General features: G+C 47.5%; 2 protein-coding genes across 2 annotated transcripts in view; one reads left to right on the forward strand and one right to left on the reverse strand.

Moving 5' to 3' along the window:
* Positions 1-17,900, forward strand: part of LOC128272887 (protein daughterless) — a 60,765-nt gene extending 42,865 nt beyond the window's left edge. Inside the window, exons 3-12 of the mRNA XM_053010769.1 lie at positions 13,321-13,617; positions 13,706-13,894; positions 13,968-14,378; positions 14,989-15,060; positions 15,522-15,777; positions 15,863-15,968; positions 16,240-16,359; positions 16,423-16,568; positions 16,645-16,760; positions 17,098-17,900. Coding sequence (XP_052866729.1) covers positions 13,321-13,617; positions 13,706-13,894; positions 13,968-14,378; positions 14,989-15,060; positions 15,522-15,777; positions 15,863-15,968; positions 16,240-16,359; positions 16,423-16,568; positions 16,645-16,760; positions 17,098-17,139 — 1,755 coding nt within the window. The 3' untranslated portion in view covers positions 17,140-17,900. The remainder of the gene's footprint in view (positions 1-13,320; positions 13,618-13,705; positions 13,895-13,967; positions 14,379-14,988; positions 15,061-15,521; positions 15,778-15,862; positions 15,969-16,239; positions 16,360-16,422; positions 16,569-16,644; positions 16,761-17,097) is intronic.
* A 3,892-nt stretch (positions 17,901-21,792) lies between these two features.
* Positions 21,793-23,577, reverse strand: LOC128274185 (protein phosphatase 1 regulatory subunit 42-like). Its single transcript, XM_053012293.1, has 4 exons — positions 23,494-23,577; positions 22,632-22,937; positions 22,326-22,563; positions 21,793-22,247 (listed from the first exon to the last, which is right to left on the reverse strand). Exons 1-4 carry the CDS (start codon positions 23,575-23,577, stop codon positions 21,793-21,795), a joined length of 1,083 nt encoding a protein of 360 aa, XP_052868253.1.
* Between the last annotated feature and the right edge of the window lie 1,664 nt (positions 23,578-25,241).

Here is a 25,241-nt window from a genome sequence, read left to right on the forward strand (position 1 = left end):
CGCGGTGTAAAAGGAATTATTTATTTAACGCCTTTTCGCTCGCACAGACCCACGGCGGGCGACCAATGGCCAATGGCACAAGAAGCTCGTGTTGTTAGTCGCTTTGTAAGGTTGCATTGTTGAATATATTATTTAGCATGTTTCTTTGGATGTTGATGTTTGGTAAAAAATGCTTGGCATAAAATAAACTGTTGAATAAAACTGCATCGAAGGTTCTATTTAAAGGTGGTCACTAGGTAAATTTAAAGCTTGAATTAAGAAAAGATTCATTTAAGCTATTTTTTAACTTCATCAAATAAAAACATTTGAAAAGCCTTCCATTATTTTTTGTACGAAATTGGAGCCTCATTCAGTGCCGTTAGAATGATCCGATTTGGGTCAAAGGTGTGCCATTTTATTCGTTGACCTGTATAGTCGTCTTTATAAGGTGCTTCAGCCAAAACCCCGGAGTTTCTATCAATTTCTTGCCGATGTATCCGTCTACTATCGATACAATACAGGTCCGAATTAGGCGTTGGCCCGATGGCAAGCAGCTCATAGGAGACGATTCCACGCCAATCTCACCAAACACTCAGCAAAACTCGACTGATACTTTTTTGGTTGAAGTCGTGTCTATAAAAATAGGTCAATTTATTTTCCCTGTTTGGATATAATTTTAATTCATTCAGTATTTTTGCATTAACCTACATGACCGTACCGTACTCTAGGGTACACTGCACACCACTCCGTTCGTCTTCTACATCTTGGAACTCCATCTTCCGTCTTTGCCTGCTGTGGACTTTCAGACTTGTTCCGTAGCCACATTAATCCGCGACACTTTGCTCGCTCGACAAGGTTCTTTTTAGTGAGCAGTCAGTAGGCACATAGGCCACCCTGACCTGGCCCAGGTCGGTCGGCCAATATCAATAAGTGCCGATTCCGTCTGTCTAATGCGTGATTGATGTAATGCAGCGCGGCAGGCATAATTCCGGCAGCCAGCCGCGCCACACTCTCAATATTGCGTCGGGTGGCCTCGTAAAAAAGAATTTATCACCTTGTAATTGCGATTTGCATTATCGGCTTATTGAATTATTCAATCCATTCGTTTCGCTCCAAACTACCTCTAAAATGGGTCCGCGCCGAGGGACACCGCAGCAGCAGCAGCAGCATTTTTGATGGTAATGATTATGATGATCGCCCGGGCTCGGCGGGCCAGCAGCAACCAGGCAACCAGGAGGGAGGTTTGACGTGCACTGGCCACCACCAAAATTAATGCTCCCTAGGCTCTCTCCCTCCCTCTGGCTTTGGCGGCGAGGTGCGCGCCTAGTGTGGCGTGTGGAAGTAGCGTCGATGGCCATTAATGTCCCACCAAAAAAGAACTAGGCAGCGCGCGGCGCGGCAGATAGGGTGCGCCGCGTAACCGTGAGTAGGTCCGGACCCGAAGAGGGTGCTACATTAAAGTGTCTCTCTCTCTCTCTCTTTTGCTGGTTGGCTGGTTGGTAGGTCTCCTGTCGCTGGCTCTCGTTGATTGTTGCCATTTATTATTATTATTTTTATGGCTTTTACTATTCGCCGCCCGCGTCGCGCTGGTGGCGGTGGCGGAGTGGGCTCCCTTCCTCGAGGGGCTGCTGCCGCCAGGTCGCGCGCACACAAACACACACAAGCATAAAAACGTAGGCCAGCATGATGCTGGCGCGCGCGGCGTGTGGCTTCTGACAACCGGAGGGCAGAATTGTCACCAGCGCGCATAATGACCGCGCGCGCGCCGCGAAGAGATTAAAAGGGTCGGTCGGCGAGTGGCGGCAGCGGTGGCGACGGGAGAGGGCCACTCGCCCCTTCCTCCGACCTCTGCGTTGTGTGCTATGCTCTAGTCCTCCCGGGCCGCGAAAGAACCCGCGATTGGCGATTTGCGCCGCGGCCCATTAGATGGCCGTGCGCGTAGCAGCCCGAGGGGGCAGACGCAGACGGGGAAGAAGAAAGGCAAAAAAGGGCATGGAAACAAACAGAAAGGAAATGGCGGGGAAAAAACCAACTCCGACTGGCGGCGGCGGCGACGGCCGTAGCATAACGCCCCACGAGAGTCGCTGCCGTTTGCAAATGAAAGTGTTTTATCTTGTCGGTCGGTGGTCGGTGGAGGGTGGTGTGTGTGGAGGGGAGAGGAGGAGACGAGAGCTTCGATCTCGAGTGGTGCTGCTGGTGCTGCTGAGTGGAGCGGCGGTAAAACATGTCGCGGGCCGCGTGCCACCAGCAGCAGCAGCAGGAGCAGCCGTGAGAGTTAATGCACGGAGCGAGCATCAAAGAGTCTCTCGGCCACGCGAATTGGTGCCGCCGACCGTCGCTTGACCTACAGCTCCCCTCTCCCTGGGAGTCGGCCGGGGAGAAACGTTATAAAACCGGAACACCAGCAGCCACCATCACCAGCGTCTGGAGCCGGCGCGCGCGCGCTTATGTTTGCGCGAATCGAACGATGATGTTGAGCATAATGTATGTGGCTCTGGCACTCTGGAGCCACTTTTCACTTTTTAAAGAGTGTATTAAATTTGCCACCACAGCACGAACACACGGCTCTCGGTTTCTCGGCGTAATTTCGGAAGTTTGTGAAGTGCTCGAGATTCAGTAAATCCACAATAAAACCGTTTAAATTAACTAAACCGATTTACGAACTATGACTAAGACTTACTCTGATTGTGTGGGGCTTTAATAGCTACGCCTTTTTATAGACATTTTCGATTGCAAAGACTTTGGACTTTCAATTCTTCATTTCTTCACTGACATTTCTAACACACAGCCTTCATTGGGCAATATCTAAATAGGGCGCTATGGAATTAGTTCTAGTCAGGAGGACCATGCTCAAACAATATCGACCTCTGATGGGTATCTTAGGCCCTGGCACATTGCTGACTAACGACCGTAATGGTCACTTCCAGCTCTAAGATGTCCCCAGAAAGTAGGTCCTTAAGTTGGCTCTTTAAGAGACTTGGCATTTCAATGATCTACCCAAAATCACTTTCGCAAAAGAGCTGCTGATAGCTGAGTTGGGACTTCTCCAACATGGAAATTCTTTTGGTCTCCAAGGGTCGGATTAATGGCCTATGGGACTAGAGAAAGCCGGTCACTTCTGTTCGTAATGGAAGTATCTCAAACTTCTTGTCGATCAAAGTCGGTACAAGCTCTCGATCATCAGACAATCAGATCTCCAACCGATGGCGAAGCGAGATACCAAGGTTTAGCACAGAAAGATGAGAAAGCTTCATACCATTTTCGACCGCCGCCCGTATACTGTCCCGCTTTCCCCTTTCGAGCAGCGCAGTGTTTGGTGAGCATAAAAACGACGCCTCGGGGTCCCCGGGGCGCCCGATGGAGACCCCAGCGTTTGTAGCTACCGCAATTACTGGTACTGCGGTGGACAACTGGCAGTTCCACAACTCTTTCTCGCGAGACTCGCTCGAGACTCTGGAACCACCACCCTACCCTAACGGCGCGCCAGTTGTCCATTTACGGAATGGAAATGTAACGTTTCAATAATTAGATTTAACTCCCCTTGCCAGCCAAACAAAGACCAAAACGATATCGCGCGACTCCCGAAGCGCGGCGTTGTTTTTTGTGAGTGTCTCTCCTCCACCAGACACGGGGTTCGGCCCATGGTGGCGGTGTGCTGTGGGGTAACGACATAACCGTCGCATATTTTTTGTCATTTCGCGAACGCGCCTGCTGGTTCCGTTCGCTGGTTCGGCCTCTTTGCATGGCGCGTGGATCGCCTTTTGTTTTTGGGGAGGTCCCAAGATCCCGTAGGGAAATCCCCACGGAGAGTCACCTCACCGGGGGGGGGGGGTGATGTCCGCGCGGCTCCCACGCACTCGGGCGGACCTCTTGGCCTACCAGAATCAAGAAGCAAGTTTGCTATGCTCGGCATCCACTTTGTTCCGCGCGCCAGTCCCGTCTATGTTGCTCCCGGATCCACCTTTTCTGGGGCCCTATGGGATGCCAGGGGTGGTTATGGGACACGCGCGGCTCTGTTGTTGTTAATTGTAGTTGTTCACCGGTCGCCGACGACGCACTGTCTGACAGCCGTAGGGGCCCCCCAGGTCCGCGCTGGCTTGTCTTGTACCTTCCACCCACGGGGATCGAGGTTTTCTTCGGTTTTCTTCATGTCGCCGTCAGTCGGCCGACCGACCCGTTCGAGCGGTGTGGAAAAATATTGCCGCCCGAAAGATAATTCTTGTCGAGCGATCGTTTTTGCTGTGGATTTTTCTGGAAAAATCTATCGCCCCAGCCAGTCCGCTTGATCTGGTCCGGTCTAGTCTGGTAGCAGCAATGTGTAGTAGCAGCCCCCCCATACAGCAGTAATGCACCGCCGCCGCGGCCGTGGTGGCATGTTTCTTTTGTCGCGGAATTCCTTCGAGCGCGCGCGCGCCTAGTTAGTCATTCTTCTTCACGTATTTATAGGGACGTAGGGACTGTCGAAATCCGTCGCATGTCCTTTGGTAGTCGTCCGCCGGAATTCGATGACATGCGACACGAGCTGGCTGGCCCGGGTCTCTCAACAGCTGGCCCAAAGTGGCCCATGAAATGTTGACTGTGTTGACCGTTGGCGTTGTTGAAGGAGTTCCATGGGCTCCATCAGCACACACTCGCTCGGTCGCTCGGTCGCCGGATGATGGCAGTTAACGTACTGCTCCGAGACGCGCAACATCAAAAACATGCGTCCCCAGGACTCCGACACGCAACCGACGGCTTTCCAAATGTTATTGTGCCCCAAAACAAGAGGCTCTTCTCTAGAGTGAGTTCTTGATAGCCCCAGTCCATTTTCGAGTCCTCCTTTTTTTGTGGGAACCGCCTCAATCCTGCCTCGTTGTGCAAGAAGAAACGACCCCCCGCCTGTATGATGTCTGTTTGTTGTGGTTCCGGCCGCTAAGCATAGCATAAGAAGTGGCCCAATTCTCTGGTTTTGCGTTCGATTTACTTTATTTTTTGCAAATTGCTAAATCGCTCATAATTGTCCACACTCCACGCGCCTTCGTCCAGGTCCAGGTCCCCGGGTCCAGCTGTGCACATACACACACATACTTTTGGCCAAATTTTTGCGCTTTGCCAAAGCGTTGTGGTTTTGTTTGGTTGCCAGTTCCATTAAATTTCATGTCTTACTTTACTCCACTGGCTAGCCGGCCTCGGTGTTCTCGGCAGTCCGCTGCAGGCTAATTGCGTCCACTTTTCTTCTTCAAACCAGCGCCTCCCTGGGTGGAGTGCATTTGAGTGGAGAGTTTTTGGGGATTATTCGGTAATTGGGTTCGTTTACTGTTTGCGCTTCCCACACATCGCCTTCGCCGTCGCCGTCGTCGTCGCCCCGAAAGCGGAGCGTTCTCAGATAACATGCTCGGCTGGTTTCGAACAAGCCATCAAACGGAGGGGAGGCTAGTCAAACGCAGGACCTGCAGCCTCCACGCTGCCAAGTCTTGGGCCCCAGCAGCAGGGTGATGTATCTGGAGGCAATAATGTTCGTGTTATGTACTGATTACCGAATCAGCAGTCTCTCCTTGATCTCGGTGGACGTTTGATAATCGGCAGCTGCTGCTGATGCGACTGAGTTCACCTTCTCTCAAGATGGCTTTAAGTTGGCCAGAGGTTAGTCTTGAAGGATATACCAATAAACGGAATGTTTCTGTTTGGCTAGCGAAGTCATAGGCCGAGCTTGTTTTTGTGAACAATCAGGACATTCACATCCGACATTGGATAATAATTGAAGTAATTAATAATTGAGTATATTAGAGTAAATGACAATCGAACCTTGGCTGGTCACTAATTTATGCTTTCGAAACATGTATCAGCGTTCGAACTGATGACTTCAATGGATGATCTACATACACTCGAACAACTTCAATTTCGAGATGGGCCTTAGGAGAATGATCTCGGCGATGACCGAGAACCAACTGGGTTGAGGGTTAATCAACCTCTGTCTCGGCCAGGTTGTTGATCTTATTGTTGATAATTGGCGCTCCCTACTGCCCCTTTCCAAATAGTGTGTGAGGCGAGTAATTTAATCTTCCACATTCCATCGGAGCGGAGGTGATCGATCGATTCCCGCAATCGCGTCATAGAACTCAGAACCACGCTTTTCCACGCCGCACCACTCTGGCCTCGTGTGCACACTGTTTCTTTCCCCCAGAGATCACGTCCATGTGTGTGCGTATTTAATGCTGCGCCGTCGTTTTCCGCACAAATAAACGAAATATGGGTAACGAACTTTAAATGCTCAACAACCGCGACGTGGAGAGTAGTGAAAAAAAACCCATCAACTTGTTTGTGTGTGCGTCGAAGAAAGTGTGTACGCAAAATTAAGAACTAGTAGAGAATCGTAATTTTCGCTGCAATGGCCACCGGCAAACTCTACTTACCGCTCCATTGGTGCATCACCGCTCTGTGTGTGTTTGTGCACCTGTGATCTCCTAGGGTGCCGCGTGTGGCCGAAAGGGTTGAAGGAAGGAAGCAGACAGACCACGAAAATAATTTTGGATAATTATCTTGCCGTTCTCATTATCATCCTTCCTCTCTCTTGTGAAGTTGAGGTCCGTGGCTTCTCTTTTTCAACCTTTTCTTTCTTTCGGCAGGCTCCGGAACTTGCTCCGGAGGTTTTTGCGTCATGAGGAACCGGGGGAACGGTGGAAAGCAAAAAAAAAAACGATAATGTTTCGTTCGCGCGCAGCACTTCCTTGCCCGGAGGGGGGTTGTTCAACCCTTGTTTGAGCGGTTGTATCGAGAGCAAAACGCTCGGCTCGGTTTGGTTGGTTGGGTTAGTTCCTCTTGCCCCGAAACGTCGGGCTTTCCGGGGTTCCAGTTTTCCGCCAGGTTTTGGCCGCAGTTGACAAAATGCGCACACCAATGGGCGAAAGTGTTGAACCAAGGGAGAACCGCAGAACTGTTGGGTGTCAATTGGGTAAAGAATTATTGGACGTTATTCCGAAAGTTATTAGTTAAAAAATATCCGTTCTCGATTGTATTTTGGTTCGATATTTGGTCATTGTTTTGAATTTCCAAATCTCAATTTTCGATATGGGTTTTATTTATACAAAAATAAAACAGGTTACATTATTAGAGCTGAGGACGATTAGACTTGAAACCATCTGAACAGTGTGTAGTGTAGACAATAGGACAAGTTCGAGTAGACTTTAATATCAATTTAAATATTTAAACTATTTTATATTAAAATATTTTTCTATGTGAAAAAATCTTTTAATTTAAAGCGATTTATTTTAACAACGGGTCTCAAAACATTTTCCTTGATTCCGAACTCAATTTTGTAGTATCATTGTTACAGTATTTATCAAAAAACTTGAAATGGTCTCCATGTTTTTTCAATTAAGCTTTCATTTCACTTTCATCTTAAGGGTGGAATATTAATGACTAATTGCTTCATTGAAACTAAATCTGATAATCTACCAAATTCTTCCTTGATTTCTATTAAGTGTCTCTTGTTGTTGAAATACTTTGCCGTACCCTTGTTGTGCCAAATTTTTCACGGAATTTAGTGACAGTTCGTTATGTCGACGCATATGTGCTACGCTAATTACATCATATCACTCTTTCGAGCGGCAGTGTTACCGTATCCAGAACGGGGCCACAGACACACACGGTCGGTGGGGCAGTGTGAAGCACCAACCACCGGAATCACACCGAGGGCTTGGAAAAGAGTGGATAGGGAGAAAGGACACTTCCACTTCCAACTGATGTCTCGCACCCAGGGGACGTTTGCCACGGCACGGCGATTTAAAGAGCCAACCCAAACCCGGGAGGGTCACTTTTGCATCATCCCGGTGGCAACGCGTCCCGGCCGGACCGGGATTCTTTCCGCACCCTCCGTGAGCGTGGTTCCGCATTTAATCCCGTGCCAATGATCCGTCGCGTCACATCGATGACGTTTATTTATTGCGGCGGGTAATTGAATTTCACCGGCGCTCCGGAAGCCGATCCGATCCCGATCCGGGAGATGATGATGATGACGGGCGAAATGCGTAATATGTGTGGCGAAAACATACGCATTTCTGGATGGATGGCTGGCTGGCTGGCGGTGGGTGATTAGAAACTCGTTCTATTTTTTGGCCGGCAACTTGAGAAAAAAAATCATCAAAAACCGGATACGAGTTATCCGTAGGAGTTACGATCGCGCATCGTAAGTGATTTACGGGAACACGGGCCCGTACGCTGCCTTCCATTATCACCTTGTATCCATTCACCAGGCTGCGTATGGAGCGAACCTTTCCGACCCAGCCCATCATTGGCTGAAGATTCCTTTCGGCGAACGAAGTTCTCTCATGCTTTTGACACCCGCGAACCGAATCGAATTGAATTAATATGCGCCGAGTTTTTGGTCTTCCGAAGAACAAGAAAAAAGGGCCCAACATAAAATACCGCGAGGCGGCGCGTTCAAGGTTCTAAAATGCGTGGTTCTGAAGAATTAATAAAAAGGTAGTTCCCTTCGCCCGTAAAACTGTCACCCAACCGCCGGCCTTCTGTTGGTGTGTGTGCGCGTGTCAAGAGTACACGAATCTGGTCCGTGGCGTCGGGTCCTCCGCGTGACACAGCGTGCGTCGCGAACGCGACCCAAAAGGCTACAGAAAAGAGACGAAGAAAAAAGCAGAATAGAATCGAGATGACATTTATTTACACAGACTGGCGAAAAATAAACTCCTCAAAAACTCCATTCCACCGTCCTCGCCGTCTGCTTGTCGCTGCCGCTGCTCCTGTTTGATTTGAGCAGACAAGTTTCTCTCGGTTGGATGTTTCTTTTTGTGCGTTTTTTTGGGGATGGAAGACCCGGTTTTGTTTTGCTTCAAATGTGTAGCTTCTTTTGCTCTGGTCTGTGGGGATGTGTCTCTCCATGCCTCTTCATCACCGCCGAAATCTGCAGCCAAAACTGTCAATTTGTCATTCTATCGGTCCGGATCGTCGCGTAGATTCCGTCGCCGTGGCCAGCCGATGAGTGTGCCATCTTCAGAAAATGTATATTACGCTCCATTAGACTCTCGGTCGGCTCCGGCTCTTGTGTTGGTCCGGCCTTTGGCGGGTGTGCGGTAGCTTCTGTCGAGGCCCGGGCGCGTTGGAGTGGTGCGTCCTTTGCCCCCCTCTGGCCACGGTGCTTTATTATGCTAATCAGCGCAATATAATACACATTTTTTTTTCGCTTCACCCTCGTCTCGGGACACACGCATCGCACGACCCGAGTCGATTAACTACATTGGTGGCAAAACTTGAAACTCGGCTCGGTTCACCCAACCGACGCAGGACCTAATCCTTAGTGCACAAGAGCGGGCGCATAAAAACGCGCGATATAAATTATTAATATGTAAATGAGTCATAACCGCGGTGGCTGTTAAAAAAACAAATTTATGTGTATTTTCGGCTTCAGATTCGAGTTCGGGGGTTCGATTTCACGCGGACACATCTTTTCAACAACAACAACGACCGGTGCAAGCGACCTCCAGACCAAACCTTATTGTTACCATCGCAAGGGTATTTTCCGCTATTTTTTCCACCCCGAGCCCAGTGTGTGCGGTGAGGAAAAATCGGAAAAACGGAGAGGAGAGTATCTTTATGTCGTTCGGCGGTCGCCATCACGCGTTAGGGGATGCTTTACGATTCGTGTGAAATATTGAGTGAGGTGGTGTGGGCCCAGACGCACCCTCGCATCCGGAACTCCCGGATGGCGGAAGAAGGTGTTGCGCGCGTTTACTGTAGTTGTGCCATTGTGCAACAGATCCCGGGACCGACGGCGGTGGAGTGTTGCCCTTCAAACGTTCTGTTCAAACTGTTCCGTAACATTGTCCGTGGACGTGCTGTGCAGCGAGGGAGAGCCTGCCAGGTCCCGCACGGAACCCTCGGGGATTTCGAGGATGAGTAGCTCTAGCTCTCATCCCAGCATAGATCGTTGCTACGGCATATGGACACGTAGACTTCCCAGGGTGCCGATCGTAGAACGTGCGCGGCACAGGCCTCTCGCTGCCGAATTATTGATGAACCAATACGATAGGCGTCCGCGAACGATGTCCTTTTTAGCCCGTGCCGAAAACGAAATATCCTTAAGATGGGCGACTAGCGCATAACGATTGGCCTCCGTTTGCCTTCGTTTCGCATTCGGATTAGGCAATAGAAACGGGTTCACGCCTTTTTCGGGCCCCGGCTATCTGAATCTTTGATGACGCGGACACATTCGGGGCGAAACGAAGGAGCGCGCACGGTTCCCGGTTCTAAGGTCCCGTCCGTTTGGCAGTCCGTTCATTACTATTTGATCGGATTTTTGTCTCAAACAGATCCCTCGAGAGAGAGAGCGATGGGGATGTGCAGAAAGTGGCCTATCAGTTGGTTGCAAAATAATCTGTTCAGCCGTTATTCTTAACGAGACCATTACAATAGTACACGAGTCCTGCGGGAGTTTGATCGCCTCTTCTTTGCAACATTTGCTAAAATGGGAAAATATACCTCTAATGCTAAGGGATGCAACTCGTTTGTTGTATTTTTTAAAACTTCCAAATGGCTTTGAAAATGTAGTCAAGGACACAAACGAAGGAAAACACTGTCGAAACCCCAAGTATGTCCCCCAGGACCCTGCTCCTCGATCGTTTGACTTTTACTGCCAAAGCCAGAATCCGGTGGTAAGCGAAAGGATAACTTTAATGACAGCGATAAGGATAACTAACTTTTTAAGCGAAAGGATAAAAGAACTGGAACTTAATGCAATATTTTAAGGGCGTTACGATAAGAAGTAATAGTGGAATAGTGCACAAAGAGCAAACATTCAACTGTATGTGAAAATGAATGACGAAACAAACGTTAAAACTGACTTTCTATGATGTACCTGCTCCTGAACTTATTTTCGGCAAGGTTAACGATCATTTGTAGACCAAACAGCTTTCAAATTTCGAAGATGTTTTTTGGACGAAATTAAAATTGAATTTGAGAATATGATTAAAAGACGTCCTAGATGTGAAGTTCCCGTGATATAAATACGATGCCAAACTGTGCCCCTTTTGGACGAATTATTTTCGATTTGTGAATAATTTGAATTGAATTTTTACAGTTTCCTTGACCAAGTTTGGCTGTGGCCATCCCTCCTTCCATCCGAAGAAGCATCGCTTCGCTTCACCTTCACCCTTCACACGGAACGAGAAACACGCGACAGGAATTGGTTGAACATAATTTGAAATCGATACACCACACACCGATTCACCCTGAGCCGTTAGAAATCCGTTGGCCAGGCCAGGACACAGAGAGGGAGAATCAGGGGACGTGTGAAGACGCTACGACCTCTACACGACCACCACCACCACCAGCACACACACACACACGGGCGCGCACACCCTAGTGTGCCTTTAAATGTCAAAACCATAAAGAAACTTTTCAATGATTTATCGTACTTCTCTCTCTCGGGCTTAACACGGTGCGCGCGAGTTTTCCGTAAAAGAGCGAAAAAGAAGACGGCACTGGCGCGAAGTGAAGTGAATAATTTCTTCGGAACAATTTTCTTAGCATATTAGTACCAGCGGGGAACCCGGCATCCCTCCTCCCCGCGCATACTCTCCCGCCGGGGGTCGCCGAAGGTTCATGATAAATTTATAGCAAAAAAAGAACAACGGAACCCAACAAGTCGTGTAAGAAGTAGAGGGCTTAACAGAACAGAACGGGTTGAGTCGCCTCTCGTCTCGTCGGTCGGTCGGTCGAATAGTGAACACATAATTAGCCATAAAACCGGGGCGCACCCTTCCGCTTAATCCCTGCCCCGCGGGGCCGAGGACCCGAACGGGCTTTCCGTGCTTCCCTTTGGGTGTTTCGGGTGTGATTTAGTACGCAACACTCACGCACAACCACTCCGGAAGATGATAAACGGTTTGTGATATTCCGGAGATTGGTGCTGGCTTGGCTGCCCGTCTTTCGGCGCTCCTCGGCCATTTGTCATGCCCCCGCCGAGCGGATGGCGAGCTCGCTCGCTCGTGGAGGCGATAGTTCCTGTTGGGGAGGGCACTGTTGCTGTGGTGTGCCGCGGCCGCGCCACGCCACGCCACGTCGGGCACTTGGGCGGGAGAGCGCGAATCATAAGCCACGGTTGGGCTCGCTTCGCCTTCATTGTTTCTCATCTCCGGGAGCTTTTCTGGTGGTGAATGCCGCCGCCAGTGAAAAGTGATTCCGACCGACCGAGAAGCGAGAGCTGCTGATGATCATGATTAATATCGAAAATTTGTCAAATATGATAATGAGCATCGCACTCGTACCGACTTCTGCCCCCTTTTCGGGGGCTTTTCCCAAGGCGTCCAAACGGGAGCGTCCGCCCCAAACGGGGGGGGGACGCGCAAACATTGTAGAGTATATGCTAATCTCGGCTGCAACCGCTCGGAGCGGAGCTGTGAACGGAAAATAGCGCCCGACGTAGTGATAAAAACCTGTCACAAGAGGGGCCTGTGTAGCCCTTGGAGCGTAGGGGGCATTAAAACCCACATATTTGGTGTCGAGCCTCTTCCACGGGTTTTTTCGCTTTCTGTGGGGGCCCAGATTTCGACCGCACAGCACAACAATCAGCGCTTGTGACGTGCTCCTCGTGGCGATCTTGTAGCTTCCTTGTCTAATAAACACCACAATCGTCATCGCAAGCCCCCCACGCCTCTGCAGTCGCTTAGGGTTCTCTCTTCGCTCCGAGACTCCGAAGGCTGGCCCCCCGATACCGGTTTGTGATATGCTGAATTTTGATATCACCATCCATCCAACGGCAGCGGCAGTCTGGCTGGCTGGCTGGTTGGTCCGATCTCTACTGCGCAGTTTCTTTTTCTTCGCGCCTCATTCATGGCAGAATTCATTCAACACCATAATGGGCCGTTCTTGGGGCGACGTTTCGGGGCGACTCTTGGGGGGGACAATGAAAAAAACGACGCGCAAAAGAGCGTCCATTAAAAACCGAAAATATGCTCCGGCAACAGCACCGCGAGGAGGAGAGTCGGAAAGAAAACTTGTCAATTTGTCGCGCCCCGACGCGATAGGTTAATCCTCCGGGGAGAGGAGCCCGGGGACTTGGGGTCGCGGATGCGGTTCACTTGGAGCCGGCTAGAAAGTGTGGGATCAATTTGTGGCTGTTCATTAATCAAAAATCTGGCCCCTGCCGTGGCCGCGGGCGTCTAATCGGGCTTTAACCTGCGCGAGGTTTTTACGTCCGTCCAGAAAGCATAAATCCCGGGAGTCCCGGGAGACCGAAATCAATCACCGGTGCTGCTATCGCGTTTTCGCGCCTCTCCAAGGGGCCGACAAATCATTAGGCAAAATGGATTCTAATGTTTTCTTTCCTCTCTCTCTCGTCATTTTTTGCAGTACGCACCCGAGGAGTACACCCACGAGAGTCCGGTTTCCGGCGGTCAACGCTACACGTCACCAAAGACCGGAGGCGGAGCGCTGTACCAGGCGGAGGCGTACTACGATTCGCCGGGCGGATCGTGGTACCCGGCGTCGTCGAGCGGGGCGTACGCTCCGCACTCCGGGACCGGCTACCACAACGTTGGCCACGGGGCTCACCTCGGCGGTGGAGCCGGTGGACCGCAGCATAACCATGACCAGTATGCCATGTCCCCGGTCGGTGTGCCGCACATGGACGGTTCCCATCTGGCGCAGGTAAGCATCACTGTTAGGGGCAACTTCCGCCCAAAGGATGCAGGTTTCTCTAACGCATGGCTTTTTTCACCTCACGGCGCGATCACAGAACCAAACGCAAACACTTCCACCGATGAGCACGTTCCGAGGCAATACCGCACAGATACCGCCCATCGGTACGCAGGGCCAAAACTCACCCGCAATCTACAACGCAATCGCTGCCGGCCACCACAACCAGCATGCGCAGCATAGTCCAATTGTACAAAACGACACCCTGGTCGGAAAGGCGCTGCAAACGGTTTGTATCCACGTGTTGTGAGTCTGTTCTTAGGCGAAAGCTTTCTGACGGCATGCAATTCTTTCTTTTTCAGATGTACCCAACTGACCAAAGCATAAGCAGTTACGGCTCCAACCCGAACACACCAGTGAACTCACCTCCACCACTAACGTCCCAGCAACAGCAGCAGCAACAGCAGCAACAGCAACAGCAGCAACAGCAACAGCAACAACAAGTCCAGCAGCAGAACCAGCAAACAACGCAGCAAAGTATTCATGTCGGTGGTGCGGTGGGGCCCGGAGCGGCTAGTGCCGCACCCGGCGGAGGTCCCACTTCCGTCAGCGCTGCCACGGTGGCCGCAGCAGCGGCTGGGGGCGTGGGGGCCAGCACCTGGCAGCAGATGAACCCAGTGATCAACAGTAACGGTGGACCGGTGACCGGTCTCAACAGTCTCCCGAACGGTTCCTACGCTCCCGAGCTAGTGCACCGGGGACTCCCGCACATGGTAAGTGGCTGCACGCGCGCGCCCTGCCCAGCTTCCGGTTCGGTTCGATCCGCCCTTTCGTTTGCCGGCTGACTGTGTACACCCTTCCCCGTTTCGTACGGTCCGTTGTTGGGGTCCTACCGGTCCTTGTAATTTTGTAAACATTAGAATGCACATTTCGCGTACGTTGTAATTCATTATTTTAATCCCCTTACATTATCACCAATTTGCTGCGTTTTGCATCAAACAATATGATCACTCACACAGAAAACAACGATCTTTAGCTCATTATGTTCTCTCTTGACAAAACATAATTCTGTTCAAAGGTTTTGAGGAACAATAGGCGTATGCAAAAAGTATTAATCTGCACGAATTACAGCTTTGCAAGTTCATTCCCGTTTCTCCTGGCCCTGGCACTATGTTTCTTATCATTCGTACACTTAACAGCTCACACACACAGCGCCCTCTCTGGGTCATGCTAATGCACATCGATTCTGCCCTTTCGTTGTTCGATTTTTGCTGTTCGATCTGCGACTGCTTCCGTTTTCCTTCGTTTGTGTTGCGTGTTATTTTGAACCAATTTTTCGTTGATGCATGTTTTTGTGTTTATTTCGTATCTCTTTCCCACTAGGCCAACTCGCCCGAGATACAACCGCTGGACGAGGCGATCGTGTCGTTACTAAGAGAGCATGAAAGTGTTACGGTAAGTAACGGCCAACCGGCCATCGCTCGCCACCTAGCACCAGCGCACGCGATCGCGTTGAAGTCGATCCTCGATCCTCGCGCCATTTTGTGCTACACCGTCTCCCGTTGAACCCGTATCAGGGGAACAATCTTTGAGTAACGCGCATTGTACGATGTATTTTTGTTAAGTTACTTCTTTTTGACGTGCAACTTACTTCATTACTTTGTTCACTTTACTTATTGCTGTGTTGAGAATCACGCACGCGTTCTGCCAGCAGACAGGGGCCGTGGCGTGCTGAAGGTTGTTGAATTTGCTAGCTCGTATGTTTGAAGTTTTCCATTTCCAATTTTACGTTAACTTGTTCGTTTCGTGACCCAGTTCCTTTTTGTCTTTACCGTCGGTGGGCTACCACCCTCATTCAGACTGCTGTCGCCGATTGTTCTGTCCTTCTAACGCTGCTCTACGTTTCCTGTTTCTAGTCCTTGCAGGGTTCGCGCATGGAGGAGCGGTTGGATGATGCCATCAACATACTGCGGAACCATTGCGAGCCGCAGGTCGGCGTGTCGCTCTCGTCGATCGATCCCGCAGCGACCGCCTCGCCATACACGGCCGGTGGTGCCGGCCCGATCATTCCACCTTCCGCCCAGCTCCAGCACGACGCACCGTCCGAGCTGTCCAGCATCCCAGTGAAATCGGAAAGACTACCAATCAACGCACCGGCGTCGGTGAACAACAGTAAGTGTTTCCGTTCCCGGTCCCACCAGGCTTACTGCGATACTGATAGGTGATTTACTATAAACGTTATCATCTAAAAAAACAGTCTATCATTTATCCTCAGAGAAACGCAAAGAACCGCCAGACTCCGACACCAAACCGAGCAGCTCGGTGCAGGGGCCAGCGAAGGGAGCGAAGCGGCAGCGCAAGTAGTAAGTTCTAGTATTTTTGTGGTCCCTTCTACACCACCACCATCTAGTCTCTTTTTGGCTTCAGTTCGTTCACAATCCAGTTTTGTAGTTGCTCATTTTTCCGGCCTCTTCCGTTGAAAGTGCTTTCCCAGGACGATTCATAACAATGTTGTGTTTTGTGTTTTTCTTTTCATTTCTTTCCGTTCCGTTTTCGTTGCCGCCGTTGCTTTCCGTTCCGTTCTCTGTGTGTGTGTGTGTCTGTACGGTACATTCGCGTGAACAATTTTACTAGTAGTAAAACCTCGCGCAGTTGTTCCAGCGCCGATGACGACGACGACGATGATGATTTGGATCCGGTGACTAAAGATCGAAAGGAGAGAGAGCGAAGACAGGCGAATAACGCTCGGGAAAGGTGAGCAACCGATGATCTTCTCTCAGTGACCAGATTAACGATATGTCCTTTTTACACTTGCAGAATACGCATTCGGGATATTAATGAGGCACTGAAAGAGTTGGGCCGTATGTGCATGTCTCACTTGAAGTCGGACAAACCACAGACCAAGCTGGGCATACTGAACATGGCCGTGGAAGTGATAATGACCCTCGAGCAGCAAGTGCGAGGTAAGTTTGTTGGCGCACCTGGTGGTGGAACGTAATGCGCGACGGTGGCTTAATGATTTCCTCCATCGCTTTACAGAACGCAATCTGAACCCAAAAGCGGCTTGTTTGAAGCGACGGGAAGAGGAAAAGGCTGAGGATGGTCCGAAGCTACCTCCGCATATCCTACATCAATCAGCATACCCGTCGCTCCCTGTAAGTAGTCTAAAGCAGGAACGCGGAGACTGAACACACGATCACGGCTCGATTCGAGTGTCGCCGAGATGGTGTGCGGAAATCGTCTTCTGATGGAAGGACAAGAAAAAAGAGATTGCCACACACTCTCGGCGGAAGATTTGGTGGAAACGCGACATAATACGCCACTAAAGTCATGATTTGTTTTCTAATCCTTTCTGTGTGTTTGCTGCTCGGAACGATATGCGCGACCAACCCTTCGTTCCACTCGTTGTTACACCAAACCAAACGATCACCCATCACACCAATTTAAACTCACCCACCACAACAACGGATGCAATTACTACCACCATCGCAGGGTGCACCGCCAAGCCTACCGCACAGTGGACCACCACAATAGCATACCAATTTTACCTGTTTCATTCGAAGATAACAACGCACACACGCGCACACTCTCACAAAACCAACATAGCCTAGTTCAGTCATAGCTACGGACATTGCTAGCTAAAAAAAAGGCCACAGTCAATGCAAACCAAACCGTCACACGCCGCACGGCGCAGGGCAACAGCTTGGACAAGTCCGAGATCGTTGCACGGCGGTGCATATCGGGAAACATTGAAATCAGCGTCAGCATGGATCGCTAGTTAAAAAGATAAACCGAAGAACCGAAAAATCCCTTCGCTGCCGGTAGCCAGAAGAACAAGAGCACAATGTGTACATATTTACCGGAGGGAGTAAGAATGCTATGTCTATAAGTAGAACAAAACAATCGGCGGGAGAGAACATTATGACGTTTGTGTTTGCTTCGTGATGGTGGACACAGTCACAGCCCCGAGCCCCCCGGCGGAGAGGTTCTGGAAGCAACCGCCCGAAAGAGAGTGATAGGAAACGCACGTGTAAAGAAACTATAAAAACGCTCAAACCGTTTCAAGGAACACTGGTAGTTCGTACCGCGGATAGAGCTGCAGGAGAACTTGTGTACGTTTTAGGTGAATGCATTAGGCTAGGGAGATTTTAAGAGGTCGCTGTGGTCTGTACATCCACTATGGCGAACATCGAACGACCGAGATCCTTCTATCAGCAAACAGGCGATCGGCAAAAAACATTTTGTTATTGATATAAGCGCAACCGCGGGCGACCGACCGGCATGATATGCTGAATGTAGTGATGCATCGTTATGTAGGAGAAAAAAGGTAAAACTATCTTTTAGTATTCTCTAAATATATATATACAAACAAATATATATATATACATATAAATATAACCATACAACAGAGAAAACGGGAAAAACGGAAGGAGTTTAGGTAAAGGTTTTTAAGTGGACGGCCGAGTGCCGAGAAATCGATTCAACCGCACGAATTTCCGTGAAATTGGTTTAGGAATCAGAAAGGCTAAAAAAGGTTTGCAATTTTTTTGGTACAAAATTTTGTTCATGAATGATTGAATCATCAGCAACAAAGAAATTGTGGAGAAAATGATCAGGAAAATGAGCATCGCCACCGTTTAATTAATGCACAACATAGAAAGTTCGCGCCAGGGAAGAGTCGGGTTAGAAAACAATCAAGAGGATCATCAATTCTCTGTGTCCGCGAGATCATCTGACGGTAGCAGACAGGTAGCATTTCATGATCACAGTCGGAAACAATTCGAAATGGTTGCTGTGTTGGCGCGCTTTTTGTGTTCAATGATAGATTACGATCCCTAGGTTTTGTTCGGTTAGGCATACATTTTCTTTCCTTTGGCGCTTCGTTGCAGCGATTAGTTCGCGCCCAGCAACGCGAAATTTTTTACTTAATCTTCGTACTTAGTAAGTTATCAGTTACCAGTGTACTTAGATCGCGAATGGAACGTCAGAGCGGCGCTTGAATGAAATTTTCTTTCTACGCAGTGACGGCACCACATATCGTACGGTAGCGTTTGAAACGTTACTACCATGGAAGTCACATTACTGCGTAGCGAATGAAATTTTACTAGAAACTAATCCGGAATCTCTGTTTCCTACTGTCAGATGATAGGACGAAGAAACCGAAGCAGGTTCGTAAAAGTGTGGCAATTCAGATAATCAGTAAATCAGTATTCGGTTGAAACAGTGCGTCGTTGACACATTTTATGTTTTAATACGCCTTTTTATTTTGTCACTTCGAGATACAGTCATAAGAGTTGCTCTTTGCCATTTAATCTACTTAGGAATCACAAACAAGAAGGAACTGAACGAAGCTAACAAGCGTTCGATGGATGTTTATGAAAAAAATCGAGATTTCGTTTACCTTCGTCATATAGAATCTGTATGAAGACCAATAGACCCGCCTGTTTGGCTATAAAAGCGGTTCTACACACATCCAAGAAGCATCACTTTATTTACTTAAAAACATCATACTTGACCCGAACATCACGCTCCATTGTGAGGCACTCTGGGTAGGAACCGGAAAGTGCGCGTACGTTTACACGAAGCTAAACCGAATCTCTGTGATTTTTTTCTAATTCGTAGCGAGCTCAAAGGAACAATGGAACTGAATGGTTCTCTTTTTCTTTCTCTCTCTCTACGTTTGTACTTTTACGGTGGCGCTGGATTGGTTTTGTCTATTCTTGTTTACTTACATAAAACACCGATGATTGTCAAGAGAAATTGAAGATTTCATTTTATATTGCGATCGATTTTATCTGATGTGATACTTTTGTTCTTTTGTTTATACAGAGGCAAACTGAATTAAAATAATGGATCCAGAACAGTGGACCAGAAGAGAGCTCCAATTTATGTGGGTTCCATCGAAATACCTAACAATTCCTTTTCAACACATGATGTTTAATAGTTTCCAAATGTTACAATTCAAACTATTCAAATTCAAACACCCTCTCAAGGACTCTAATGCTTATAATGTGGAAAATCTGTAGTCTCATATCCGTTTATTTATTTTAAATAACTTCTTCTGGACCACATGATTCCGAGGTCGATAATTTTGCTTGCAGTTTGCCTCTTGGGTGTTTTTATCACCGACTTTTCATTTATCAACTTCCACATCACTATTGGACGCTGTCGGTGCTCCGGTTACGTAAAAGAGAAGAGCGACAAAAGAAAAGCGTGAACATGCAATGATCGTGAATGAAATATGGTACTAAAAATATTCACATAGCTCCTTCGTGTTTAGTTACTTAAACTTATTTTTATTTAGAGAAAGCTTATACATATATTTTAATTGAATAGTAGATCTATACCTTTCTTCCATTGATTTGGTATTTTGTTTCCAAAGCAAAATAGAAAAACAAAACAAAAGTATAATTGCAAAGAAAAGCTTGAAACCGTGGGAGATAATACCCATCAGAGGATGTGTAAATTCGTTTCGCCATTTTAAAGTATACACCTTCCAATGTTCGTTTATTTTAATTTTTTATTTGAGCTATTTTATTTTAATCATAAAGTGTATGTATTAAGAACGATACTGCGGTAACGGGCGAGCGATAGAATGGAAAAATGGAGAAAAGAGCAGCAACAATAACAACCAACCAGCAGCAGACAAAACCTTGGTAAAACCCAAACCCTTCCACCGTGTTCAGTTGGAGACTAGTATTGTAGGACAGGGCTGTTTTATTGTTTCGTTTTAGTTGTATCTGCAATCACTTTTTATACGATACGGTTTTTAATCTCTCTCTCCCACGAATGTAATGTCTCTGGTCACAGCCCTTCCACCGGTTTTTATGAAGTTTTTAAGCATGATTTTATCCTAGTTTTGGCACAAAAATGGCAGCAACGGGTCATAAGATAAAAGTCTAGTTAAAAGTGAAAGAAACTATTTCCTATATTTTTCATGCGCACATGTTGGTTTGCAGTAAGCTACCGAAAACGAAAATATCAATTATACTGTTACCCTCTTTTTTTGAGTTTTCATCTTATTTTGCGTTCATCCTAGGTCGCGTTTCATTTTAACTCCGTACTCCCTCGGGTAGTGTCCTATGTTAGTGAAGAAACAATCAAAGGGGTTTCAAAACGTTCTAGTATAAAACGGAAAGCCATATAACGAGGGAAAAGACTAGCGCACGGGGCGAGTGCTGCCAAATCTGAACCACGGGTCAGCCGGTAACACAATGCTTGCTAACGATTGGTTCTAGCAGAATGTCTTACGTTAAAAACCTACTATCGGAGGGTACTCTTACAATCATCCCCAGAATGGTGAAACAAAAGCCAACCTACTTTGCAACAAAGATTCCTTTTCGGTATTCCTGCGTGAATGTGCGCGAAAGTAGATAAAGAAAGAAAAAAGGGCAGAGCAGCAGTATAACAAATGATGTTTGCGCGGGAGAGGACGGGGAAGCAAATCAAAATGTGAATACAAACACATGATAAACTATAGGAAGTGAACCGTGGCGGAAGTGTATAATCATCAGCAGAAAAATGATACATGTGTAAAAATGACGAAAACCGCAAGCACACCGCTTGATGATAACGACGCGAGAGTGAGAGGCACGGTGCGAACGACAGTGATGTAATGATAATACCAGATGGCTACGTTTTAATAATGCTAAAAAAAGGAAAAAATGTAAACACAAAACTGAATCAACAACAGACAAATGAGGATAAAATCATTACAATGTATATTATGTTATTAAAATAAATGTGCCATTTTTCCAATAATTACTCCACCAGGAGTTCCGGTTTGTTTTCTTCGCTTCTGCACCTCGACTGACAACGGTAAATACCTACGTGAGTTGGATGCGTTTTCTGTTTTCCTACCAAATATCGCATGACCCGAATTAATTTTAACCCAAAAAAAAGGAGCTCAGCTAATTGCAACCTGTCCATGAGAAGCAATTCGTCCGTCATTCACTTTTCCAAATGCTTCGCGTGATAGTGTAGAGCACGTGCCCGAGGCGTCGTGCTTTGGGCCTTTCGTGCAAATCCAAAAACAGGAAACCGTTCGACAATATCCAATTATTTATTTTTCATTCTGTGTCCAAAATCTTACTGAAAATAAACTACCAAATTGATGCAAACAGGACACATAAAAGCGACGGGAAAGAGAGGGAATGACAAAAACCACTCGAACAATTTCACTGGTCTCTAGTGGTCGATCGTAGGCAACGATTGTATCTTCCGCTGGGCACGCAGCTTATCCTTAAACACAGGCACCCCCGCTTTGATCTCCTTGCCCTGCAGCATTACGACAGCGGCGGCCGAATGCAGATCGTTCGAACGGAACGCTATCTCGTCGCAAAAGTTCGCCGACATCGTTTTCGTGAGCACCGGCGACCGGATTGGTTTGCGCAGCACTCGCGAGCACGCCGGCCGTCGGGTGGACACCTGAAACAGGGAGCTCGCCGGCAGGACGGCACTGAACGGATCGACGAACCCCCCGCCGCCGCTGCTCCGTTCGCTGGGACAATCGAACGAGGATTTGGAATTTTCCGCCGTCTTCGGTTTGTCAGACGCCCGCCGCTGTTTTTCCAGCTTCACGGTTTGAAAGTTTTTAATAAAGTTCCGCGTCGATTGCGATATCATTTTTCCATCGAGCAGCACTAGTCAGTGGACGGTAAAACAGGAAGGAATAGTAAGGACGTTGATGTTTGGGCGGACATGATCAATCAAACACTTACGAAGCTTATGTCCTGCGGCCGCTGTAACCTTTTCGCGGTAGTGCACATCGCGCTGGGCAGCTGATCCCTGCAAGTCCAGGACACGCAGTGAATATAAAGCACTAATAACAGGCGCGATGTCGTCGGTGGATTTAAAATTGTTCTCCGAGGCGAGCAGAATTTCCAGCTTCCACAATGGTTCCAATGGTTCAATGTTGGTGAGCTTCAGCTTCTTGATGTTCAATACCTTCAGGTGGTTCTAAGTAAGTAAGAAGAGTCTCCTTGCAAAGCGGATCCATAGAACAGAACCAGGTAAGGGCAACTTACCGCCAGTGCACATAAGCACTCTTGGTCGAAGTCAAACCGCACGGAACCATCCAGTTGTTGCCGCTCGATATGCACTTGTTCCAACTTTTTGAGGGCACCCAAATTCTCCAGCCGCGTAATTTTGTTGTAGCCAAGATAGAGTTGCTTCAGATTTTTCAAACTCTCCAGATTCTCTATTTTGCGAAGGTTGTTCCATTGCAAATACAGATGCGTAAGATGGGCGAAAGCGCTGAGCTTTTCTATTTTGCTAATTTGGTTGTTGTGAAGGTACAGTACCAGGATATTTTTCGTCGGATAAATATTGCTCTAATTGACGAATAGGAAAAAATAGAAAAATTATGCAATTAATAATTTTGTATTCGCTGCTCCGCATCTGTGGGAAGTCCTTAGAACTAGGCATGAATCTGATGATGACTTTAAATTTATTTAAAGTGTGTTTTCACCCTAGAGTCGGACTTGACCGTATTTACACATTTATTTAAAGTTCATAGAAAGAGAAACACATATCCGCCACCCGGTCGAAACTTTCCCGAGAGAAACTTTTGTGAAAGTTCACGCGGCACCGCCGGGAAATTCTTTTCCGTATTACCATACATTTGAATTCGTATGGGTCCAACGGAGCCGTGCATGACCTTTTCAATCAGGCTGACAACTAAGGATCGGAACCTTGAGCAGGTTTAAAACCCGACAGCGCCACGCCGGAAATAAATGCCGGTGCACCAACAGAGTTCCAATTTTACGTAGAATCGGTTGAGTATTGATCTCGTTACGTGGCTGATAACCTGATTTGCTCAATTCGAACGGAAACACGTGAATAAATTTGTTGTTAGATAACATCTTTTTGGATCAACGAAATACTCACAATTTTGGTCATATTTTTATCGTTTAGGTAAAGATGTGTAAGATTAGTTTTTGCTTTCTTCGAGAACACCTTATTTTTCGTCATGATGCCCTGTTTGATCACTACCACGATGGTTTATGTTGAATTCACCGGTCCAAACCAGCGCAATATCCTTGTAATTGAATTCTTCGGTAATTCAGCGTTCCGGCGGTTCACCGTAAAATGGGCTTTATCATGGCCATGCGAAGGTGAAGCAGTGGCCACAAATGTCCCGGATCTAATTTTAGCACGCGTCTAGTTCAGGGGAACACCTTCAACCAACTACGCAAAGGACTCGCGGGAATTTCAATGATGTCTCGAAGCGAAGGGTTACCGAGAGACTAATTTCCCCCAAAAAACGCAAAAAGTAAACAACCATTCAGCGAAGCGGCACAACGCTAGTAACCGTTGCTACGTCTCGGCTACATCGGCTTGTTTAATTGACGCCGCTTCGCAGCTCAACGTGGAGGAAAGCGAACCATGTTCTGTCTCCTGACGGACCCTCCGGACGGAAAAATGCCGAAACGTTCGCTTGATGTGTAAAGGTGCGTCGAGACTGGCTTTTCTTTTTCTCTTCTCTTTGTTTTGAATGATTGACGGTTGGACATTGTTCCTGGGAAAGGATATAGACGAAAGTAGTTAGATTTTTTATGTTTACCGGAACAGCGTTTTCCATTCGTATAATATGTGCATACTTTTACGCTGTGAGGATGTAGTAACACATCGTTCAATAAGTCCCGAGACTAACTATGAAAACAACATTTTATCGGCAAAATTCTTTATTATTCATCAACATAATCTTCTTAGAGTGTAATACAACCATTCCACACTTCTCTATTTTTTCAATTCCATGTTTGTAGCACGATTTGTTTTTTGGCTCAAAATGAGCCTCAGTAGCAGCGATCACCTCCTCATTTGAACCATATCTTTTTCCCTGGAGCATCTTTTTGAGATCCGTAAAGAGCCAGTAGTCGCTGGGGGCCAGATCCGGCGAGTACGGAGGATGAGGAGCAGTTGGAAGCCTAATTTGTTGAAATTGGTCATCGTTTTGATTGAATTGTGCCATGGTGGCTTTTGTTCCAATGTGCGCAAACGCGGCACCCATTTGAAAAAAACCTTTTTCATATCCAATTTTTGGTGCGAAATAGTAAATGCACTACCAGTTGATTGTTCATCATCTTAGCTATCTCGTGCACTTTCATTTTGCGGTCACCCATCACGATTTTCAATACTTGTTTGGTATTTTCGGGGGTTACTGCCTCATTTGGCCGATCCGAACGTTCCGCATCATTTTTATCAGCACGACCGCATAGAAGTCAGCATACCTCCGAAAAATGGTTGGTTTCGACGGAGTATAGTCCGGATAACGTTTTTCAAGCCATTGCTGAGCTTCAACAGTGTTTTTTCCCCATTAGAAAACAATGTTTTATCAACACACAAAACTCGCTTTGGTCCATTTTTTCAGGATTGCAAAAGTAGCGTCACTTTAACCACTATAGCTTTCTTGGTTATGCTTCGAATTACACCAAATTTTGACACACCTCATCTGAAGGTTGGTACTTCCGAACGTCGGTATATAAATGGCATTATTAGCGCCATTTCTACGCTAGTCTCGGGACTTATTGAACGATGTGTTACTTGTATACAATTATCGAAACATACAATAGCTACGAAGAAAGAAGGCTAGCAATGAATGAAAAGTTAGTGTAACCCACACTTGAAGTATGTCA

This window comes from Anopheles cruzii, chromosome 3 (genome assembly GCF_943734635.1).
Source record: "Anopheles cruzii chromosome 3, idAnoCruzAS_RS32_06, whole genome shotgun sequence".
Taxonomy (NCBI): Eukaryota; Metazoa; Arthropoda; class Insecta; order Diptera; family Culicidae; genus Anopheles; species Anopheles cruzii.

Coding starts and splice junctions, on each gene's coding strand:
- LOC128274185 (XM_053012293.1), bottom strand. CDS start 23,577: ATGACGAAAAATAAGGTGTTCTCGAAGAAAGCAAAAACTAATCTTACA. Junction 22,938..23,493: donor ATAAAAATATGACCAAAATT/GTGAGTATTTCG, acceptor TTCGTCAATTAG/AGCAATATTTATCCGACGAA. Junction 22,248..22,325: donor GGCCGCAGGACATAAGCTTC/GTAAGTGTTTGA, acceptor TCCACTGACTAG/TGCTGCTCGATGGAAAAATG.